Source organism: Belonocnema kinseyi, chromosome 4, assembly GCF_010883055.1.
Source record: "Belonocnema kinseyi isolate 2016_QV_RU_SX_M_011 chromosome 4, B_treatae_v1, whole genome shotgun sequence".
Classification (NCBI taxonomy): Eukaryota; Metazoa; Arthropoda; class Insecta; order Hymenoptera; family Cynipidae; genus Belonocnema; species Belonocnema kinseyi.
Window position 1 is genome coordinate 66,371,502 of NC_046660.1, and position 8,732 is coordinate 66,380,233.

Genomic DNA, 8,732 nt, shown 5'->3' on the forward strand with positions numbered 1-8,732 from the left:
CAATTATATTTTTTTTAAATGTTTTTTTTTCGGTTGAAGATACATTATTTTAACTGAAAATGTAAGTATTCTATTTCTGCGTAAAAATTCATACTTTTTAGTTTAAGGTTTATGTATTTGATTGAAAATTCATATATTTTTTTGATAAGTTGTTTCATTATTTTGGTCAAAAATTTATTATTGCAGTTAAAAATGTATCTCTTTGGTTAAAAAGTGAAATATTTTTATAAAAATTCGTTTAACTGGTTGAAAATTAATCTTTCAAGCTAAAAATTTTACTAATCCACTTTGGTATGAAAATTGATCTGTTTCAGTTGAAAATTCAACTATTAGGTTAAAAATTCATTCCATTTGGCACAAAATTCAATTATAATAGATCGAAAGTTGAACTATTTTGTTAAGGATTCATTTTTTCTGTTTGAACATTCACCATTCAGTTAAGAATTCATCTTTGGTTCAAATATTATATTTTGTTGAAAATTTGTTTCATATTGAATTCAATATTGCAACTAACATAATTTTCTTTGAAAGAAACTAATTCCGCTCTTTTCTTTCAAAATAACCCTATTTCCTTCCTTTTATGAGAGCATTTTCGACTTTAAAATGGTCTTCTTTCATAGGAACATATAGTTTTTTCTCTTATTTAAAATTCTCCGAATTTTCATACTTCTAACCATATAATTCAAATATAAAATATGTTATCCAGTTTTACGAGCCAAGTGTTCTTTTTAAGACCTTCACTTCTATAAGGATTTACAACTTACCCTAAATTTTCGTCGATGATCACTTCGGTGTAAGCCAGAGGGAACCATCCTGAACTCTGTGTACGCAGATTTTCTCCAAACTGCCAACCTTTCTGTCTATCGCCTGGGGAAAGAAGAAAAATCAGGTAGTCTATAAAATATATATTTTAAACGAAAATTGTTAGATCAAATATCTAAAATAGGAGAATTTTATTCACGTTTTAATGCTAAATTAGTGAAATGAATATCATTGCTAGACAACTATTCATTATACATCATTACTACTAAGGAGACTAAAGTTCAAAAGAAGTTAGGAATAATGGTCTTAATAGCGAGGAATGTTGTAATAGAGGGAAAAAGGAGAAGAGTGTAGAAAGTTACCCATCAGGGAGATGAGATCTCCTTCTAAGAAGCTGAGTTGATTTTCTCCAGAGCTGAGATAGGCGAAGAGTGCCCTGGCTAGCGGAGAATCGCCCCATCCTCCACCTACTACTCCTGGAGTCATAAGCCCGGCACTATTGCGAGAAGCTGGAGCCATGGATCTCGGCCGAGGAGGTGTTTCCGGAACCTCTGTGAAAACAGAAGCCTTGAGAATGCTTGGATTCACTTCAATGCCCTTTTCAAGTTTAAAACAAACAGTTCCTACCAACTGAATGATGTTACATCCACGACCTTAAGATAACAATGATTAATCCCTAGAATTTAGTCTGTAAATGGACATTTGTCCCTTATCTCATCAGTTCTTGAAGAGGGTCGTCCAAATTTATACATTGTCGTATCTAATAAACTATTGGTGTTGGAATCTTGGTATTTTCAGTCTTTTTCAGCAATTTTATGACCGAATACATTTCAGATCAGGCAGGACCATACAATTAAAATCGCAGAATCTCTCGGGGATGAAATATGTGGGTTTTTAGAGAGATTTAAGCGATACCTATTTTTCCGATTTGCAAGAAAAAAAATTCTAACAAGCTACGCGTATTTGAATTTTGTGCTTTGTTTTTCAAAAAACCCGAATTTTTATTTTAATCCTCTATATCTTTTTATATAATTAAGGTATTTATTATTTTCTTTTTGATCGATTTGCTCAAAAAACACACCCTTACATTTTTTGCCACAATAACTTTTGTAGTTAAAGAATTATTTTCTCTCACAATTGAATTTTCAACTTTTTCCTGGAAACGATGAAAAATATGAATAAATCTTAATATAAAAGCTGGCACGACTAAAAAAGTTCTATGACAAAATTTTTTTCTTCTTTTACAATATTTTTCATAGCTTACGAGAAAAATTTATAGATTAAATTTTTAAGAAAAAAAAATTCTCGCGGCCGCAAAAATAGTTTAGCTCGAATGATACTGATAAGATGCTTTTCTGGCATTAGTAGAAACTTTTCAAAAATAATAAGATGAATAAAAAAGGTGGGGTTTCCAGAAAATCTGCTTTTTTATTTTTTTCAAATTTTGAAAACATAAACTTTTCTTTTTTTTAGTTCTTTCGTTCAAATTTTAATTTAGTTAGTAGAACCCAACGAGAAATTCTAACTATTTTTAGTTAAAAGTTAATTTTTTGTGTGGAAAAGTTTCTTATTACATTTTTGGTAAGGAATTTATCTCGTTTCGTAAAATATTACACTATTTGTTTAAAAATCCAATTGCTTTGTTGAAAATGAAACTATTTTATTAAAAATCATATATTTGTATCAAAAATTTAACTACATAGTTGAAAGTTGAACTACTATGTGAAAAATTATTTTTTTTATTAAAGATTCATCTCTTCGAATGAAACTGAAATTATTTCCTTGAAAATTCACCTTTTTTAGTTGAAAATTCAAGTACATGGTTAAAAAATTATATATTTTGTTGATAATTTATATTTTCTGTAGCAAAATAATCTCCTTGTTTAAAAAATAAAATGTTGCGTTGAAAATTCAAATTTTTATTTGAGTGTTAAACTTTTTTTTGTAATTCACTTATTTTTTACGATTCGCCATTTTGATTGAAAATTTCTCTGCTTGGTTAAAAATTTAAATATTTTGCTATTAATTCGTTTTTTCTGGAAAAGGAACTTAATTTTTGCTTTTCTCTCTTTCTTTATTTACTGCCTTTCCTCGAATTTTTTCTAGTGAAATGTAATATTTTGTGTAAAACTTAAAAAACAACATTTTAATTTAAACCATTTCAATTGATAAATATGTGAAGAGTGAAAATTATAACTTTGGTTGAAATTAAATATTCTAAACTAAAAATGTACAAGTCCAGTTTTTGTACATTTAGATTTTTTTAGTTGAAAATTCAACTTTTCTGATAGAAAATTGATCTTATTACTTAAAAATTCATCTTTTTGTTTCCAAATTCAACTATATGGTTAAAAAAATGTATCTAATTTGTTGATTATCAAACAATTATTTATAAAAAATGAAACTACTTTGTTGAAAAGTCATCTCTTGTTTAAAGATTCTTCATTTTCCTTTAATATTCACCTCTTTGGCTTCAATTTAACTATTTTGTTAAAAATCCGTTATTTTTGGGGTGAAAATTTATTTCTTAACTAAAAATTTAATTAATTTAGTTAAATATTCATTAGTTTAGGTAAAACTTCATCTCTTCATTTATAAATTGATCTAGTTTCTTCTTGAAAATTAATTTTTCAACTAAAAATTGAATTACTCTGTTTTAGTGAAACTTTGATCTTTTTAAATTAATAATTAAATTGTGTTGTAAAAATTGATCTTTTTTATTTGAAAATTCTTGTTTTCCGGTAGAAAATTAAATTTTTTTTAAAATGCAACTAACTAGTTAAAATTTGATTGAAAATTCAAGAATAGTGTTAAAAGGTAATAACTGTTTAACAGAACATTCGCGTGAATCTAGTTCAGGTTGACTAATCCCCTACAATGTTATGTTATTCACAGTATTCTCGGGAAATTAGGATTGATCTTAAGTAATCCGCAGTAATTCGATATGATCTGGACTAATCCACCCCCGCTGGATGGCATTTTTGGGAAATTCTTTACCTTGAAAAGCTCTGGTATGTGTTGATCCGTCATGGAATCTACCAGCATTAACGTTCATAAACAAACGCAATAATAAAATTTAAATTTTTCCTAAAATTAAATTAATTTAAAAAGATCATATTTTCTAAAAATAAAACAAGTCATGAAAGTGGTGAAAAATTGGGATCGAAAAAAAATATTTCTCTTTGTGAAATGATGGAACAAGACCTCCAATTGGTGTACTCGACTTTCAAGATTCCAATCAGTGAACCGGTAAGTACTAGTGATTAAATTGCACCGGCTAAACGAATGAAGTGGAAAAATTGGGAATTCTAGTAGCGCCAGAACAAACAACGAGAACGATACTAGATATCCAAGCTCGTTGTACTTCAACTGTTTTGCGAGCACTTCTAGTCTGCATTCGATCAGTTCAGCACTTCGTTATATCATCTACCCATAATTGAAAACGCAACTCGTAACTCATTCCTATCACATGCATATTCACATTTCTACCATTCATACATAACAATCGGAAAAAGTATGATTGGTACTCAAACCGATTTCGGTTTGACTTAAAAAAAACTACATAAGGGCACTAAAATTGATTATGAATTTTTTCTAACTAGGGAATCAATATTTCTAGGTCTTTGAGGCCAATCAAGAATGAAGGTATTCGCAAAACGGGGTAAAGTTGGCACTTTTACAAAAAAAATTGTACAATATCTCAATACATTTGGTTTCCAGAATGATTCAGTTAATCACTTAATTACGATTTGCTTTTAATAAACAAAACTGATCTGCTTTAGGGACCGCACTTAACCCTTAAAGTGCATTGTGGGTCTCTCATACCCCAAGCAATTTTAAAACTCTTATAAACCATACTTAATTCAGAAAAATTGAGTAATTGTCGCCATCTAGCTTTAGTTGAAGACACTAAATATAAGTAAAGTCATTTAGCATACTGCGTCAAGCGTTAGACTACTAACAGCAGCTGCTAAATGTGGAGGTAAAAAATCGTGGGGTCTCTAACACCCAGTGTGCACTTAGCGAATGAAAAAGCAATTTGTAGCAATTCTTTTTTAAATTTTATTGATTTTGTTTACTTTTTAACGTAAATATATCATATAAAGTGAAATAATTTTTTTCGATTATTTCATACTTCATATATTTCATACTTTTTTGAAAGCAACCATATTGCAATATTTTTTTTATGAAAGTATACTATTTCAAAGGTATTGTCATAGATTTTCAGGTGGAAATTATTAAAATTGCGTGATTTATGAATTTTTAAGTAAAAAAACCCCATTTTTTCACTTTTTTCAATAATTCTTTTAAGAAACTTAAAATAAATAAATGGCTATAAAATCAACTCTACCTTTAAAAGATACCTTAAACTATATCGGATAATTTTATTGCTACAAAATATTCAATAGGGGTTAAACAATACCTGATTAAATGCGCTGGGGTGATGAACACCCACGATGCACTTTTCCGTGAATTTTACCATGTATGGACTTTACGGGTTAAATTACGTAAAGGCTTAGGCGGGGGGGGGGAGTCAAAAAGTTTTGTTACTAGTTTTTACGGAAGGGGGAGGGGTTCCTTAACTCATGTACGTCATTTATGAAAATGCACAAAAAGTTTCTCCTGAAGATTATCTTTTTTGTTATAAATTTTATTATTTAGTTGAAAACTTAACAATCTCCTTAAAAAAGCATCATTTTTGGTTGCAATTTAAAACTCTTTTGTTAAAAATTCATCTTTTGGGGTAAAAAATTCCACCCTTTTCGTAAAACATTAAGATTTTGTTTAAAATCCATATTTTGTTGCTGATGAGTCCACAGAAATCATTTTTGGATGAAAACTATTTTTTAAAATTTTTCTTTGCTATTTAAAAGTTTATATGTTTAAGTAGAAATATTGAATATTTCTTCGATAAAAATGCAACAGTTTTGTTGAAAATTTAACTATTTCTTAAAAAATTGAATTTTTGTTCAAAATTCGTATTTTTGAATTGCAATGTCCAGTGAAATTTTTAGATTCAACAATTTAGACAAAAATTTCCTTCTTTCCTGGAAGGAAAATCTTTATTTGTTGCAAATACACGTTTTTTGTTTTTACAATCTTTTTTTCATATGAATTAAATTTTTTTATTAAAATTTAAACTATGACACTTTTTTATTGGGAATTTATCTTTTAAGGGAAAAATTCAAGTAGTCCGTTAAAAGGAGATTAGGCACTGAAATTGATAATTAATTCTTCCAGGTGAAGAATTAATACTTAATGGTCTTTAAAGCCAATTGAGATGAAGTTATCGCAAACAGGGGTAAAGTTGTCCGTTTTAGAGAAAAATTGCACAATATATCAACTCTTTTGGTTTCCCGGATAATTGAGTCAATCATTAAATTAATTACGATTTGGATTTAATGGACAAACCTGGTCCAAGTGAGAGAGAAGACGCGTGAAGATTCGCTTCTGATCGTGCTCTAGACAAGGCTGGTGGTAGATGGGGTGGTCCACTTTGATGCATCAAAGTAGAGTTTACAGGCGTTGGTCCCAATCGAAGTTCCAGACAGGAACTGTCCATGCTCCTTGTCTTTCTCAACTGAGAGTTCATTGTCAATTCAGAACCTCCATTTTCTTCGTCATCTGGCCAGAAGGACACTTGCTGAAATGGTGCAAACAATTACGAAATTAGATTCTTGATCAAATATAACTACACGCCAACAGAAATAATACTATCTAAAAAAAATTGCGGAACGAAATTCTCGAAAATTACCAAATGAGAAATTTTAATTCTGAACATTTATTTCTACAAGTGAAATTTTTAATTGTAGAATATTCTTTAATAATGAAGAGAACAATTCTGTTTTGCACACTTTGAATGTCAAAGAGACGAAATCTGTAAGATGAGATATTTTAAAAATTATTTTAGTTTTATTTTGGAAAATTAGTTTTAAACTTCCAAGATTTAAAAATATATTTTCAAAAAAACCATAAAGATTTTAGTACGATTTTTAAATTATTTGCAGAATTTATAGAAAATTATTTCAAAAAATATTCTAGAAGCTTAGAAAATCTTGAAAACTAATATACAATTTGAAATTTCGTAATTTTTAAGCGATTAAAAAATTTTGAAATGGTTCTACGAAAATATTGCTCAAAGATTCCAGGAAAACTGTTAATCTTTTTTTTTTTTTTTTGAAAATTATTTTTTAAAAAAATATTTAAAAAGGAAAAAATGTATAATCTTCTTATGAATCAAATAGGGTTTCAAGAGGTTACAAAACTTTTTTTAAGATTTCTTTGAGGATTTATAATGATTTATATTTACAAAAATTTATTTTAAGAGGCTATTTGAAAATGTTTTGAAATATTCCGAAATATTTCTGAAAAATTGAGACCAGATATATCCTATGATTCCTGGGAATGCTTGAAGTGATTCTTTTTTTTTTAAACTTAGTTTAAAAGTATATTTAAAAATATTTTAAAACATCACCAACGATCTCCGAAATTGTCATATTTAATATAAAAATGTTTTTTTTTTGCATTTCGGTTGTCTCGTTGAAGTCTTTTTAAATTTATGATAAAAATAATAAAAACATTATGTCATATATAATACAAAATCATGGAATTTCAAAAAACCTACCCAGTTTTCAACAATTTTGGGTTTTGTTAGTGTTTTAAGCAAAAATGAGTATTTTCAATAAAAAATTTAATTTTTTTTTAATATTTTTTTTCAAATATTGATATCGACTTTTTGGCATTTTTCAGTCGTCCTTTGATGTTAAAGCTTTTAACCGGAAATCGGTAATTGAAACAATAAACATAATTAAATTTCCAAGAAGATTCAAAGTTTAAAAGAATTTCTAGTTATTTCATTCAATTTTTTTTCTTCAAAAATTTGTGTTTTAATTGAAAAAATCGTAAGATTTTTCAGATAATGATAATTACTCAAACTTTCATTTATAATCATTAAATTCATAATTTTTGTTTTGTAAGCAGTTTATGTCGAAAATCGGTATGAATTTCAATGAAGATTTACAATTTTCGAAAAACTTGAATGTATGTTAACATTTTTTACCAGAAACCGGTTATTGCAAAAAACATAGCTTTAAAAGAAAATGAACAATTCCGAACAATTTTTTTATGTAAATAATGAAAATTACGATTTTAATACATTTTTCATATTTTAGTGTTGTTTGTCGAAAATTGTTATTTTTCAAACAAAATTCGATGTTTTGAAGGTCTATAAAAAAGTATTGTGCATGCATCCTGAAGTTAGCATATCATTTTTGATTAATTATAAAAAATATTTTCTCTGAAATTATTTTCTATTAATTTAGATATTAGATACTATGAAATAAAAAATTTAGTGTTGATATTAATGAATAACGCAAGCTAGAAAATGTTCTGTTGGTTTTCCAGTAAATGAAATAAAAAATTACTAAATCAATTTACTTAAAGTCGCAGAATCTCTCGGGGATGCTGTGTTGCGAAAAAAAATCCTACGACGTTATACATATATGAATGTGTTTTGTTAAAAAAATTTCTTTAAGCCTCTACTATAAAAGTTTTCACGTGTAAAGAAACTCTTTGAAAAATACATTTTGCTCTTTTATAATATCTTGCACTATTGACGAGAGAAATGAGAACATAACATTTTCAGAAAAAAATTTATTCGGCCTTAAAAATAGTTTAGACGATCTAAAAATGATCAGATGCCTCTCTAAGGAAATTACAGACTATATAAAAATATTGGCGAAAAAAAGAAAAAAAAAGTTGAGTCTTCTAGTAATTATTTTATATTTATTTGTTCTCGAATTTTGAAAAAATATATTCCAGAAAACCCGACCTCCTATATTTGATCAATATTTAAAAAAAGTTTCTGCTAGTACCAGGTGTATACATATGAAACCGGTATTGCCATCTAGCGACCAGTAGGCACACTTGTAGGCACTGTCGGAACTTACCATTTGTGCTAATTGGCGTAT

General features: G+C 27.8%; 1 protein-coding gene across 1 annotated transcript in view; it reads right to left on the reverse strand.

Annotated features, from left to right (window-relative positions):
* Positions 1-8,732, reverse strand: part of LOC117170934 — a 507,802-nt gene that overhangs the window by 11,666 nt on the left and 487,404 nt on the right. Inside the window, exons 9-11 of the mRNA XM_033357981.1 lie at positions 6,175-6,406; positions 1,125-1,313; positions 765-867 (exon numbers count right to left, since the gene is read on the reverse strand). Of these exons, the coding sequence (XP_033213872.1) occupies positions 765-867; positions 1,125-1,313; positions 6,175-6,406 (524 nt within the window). The remainder of the gene's footprint in view (positions 1-764; positions 868-1,124; positions 1,314-6,174; positions 6,407-8,732) is intronic.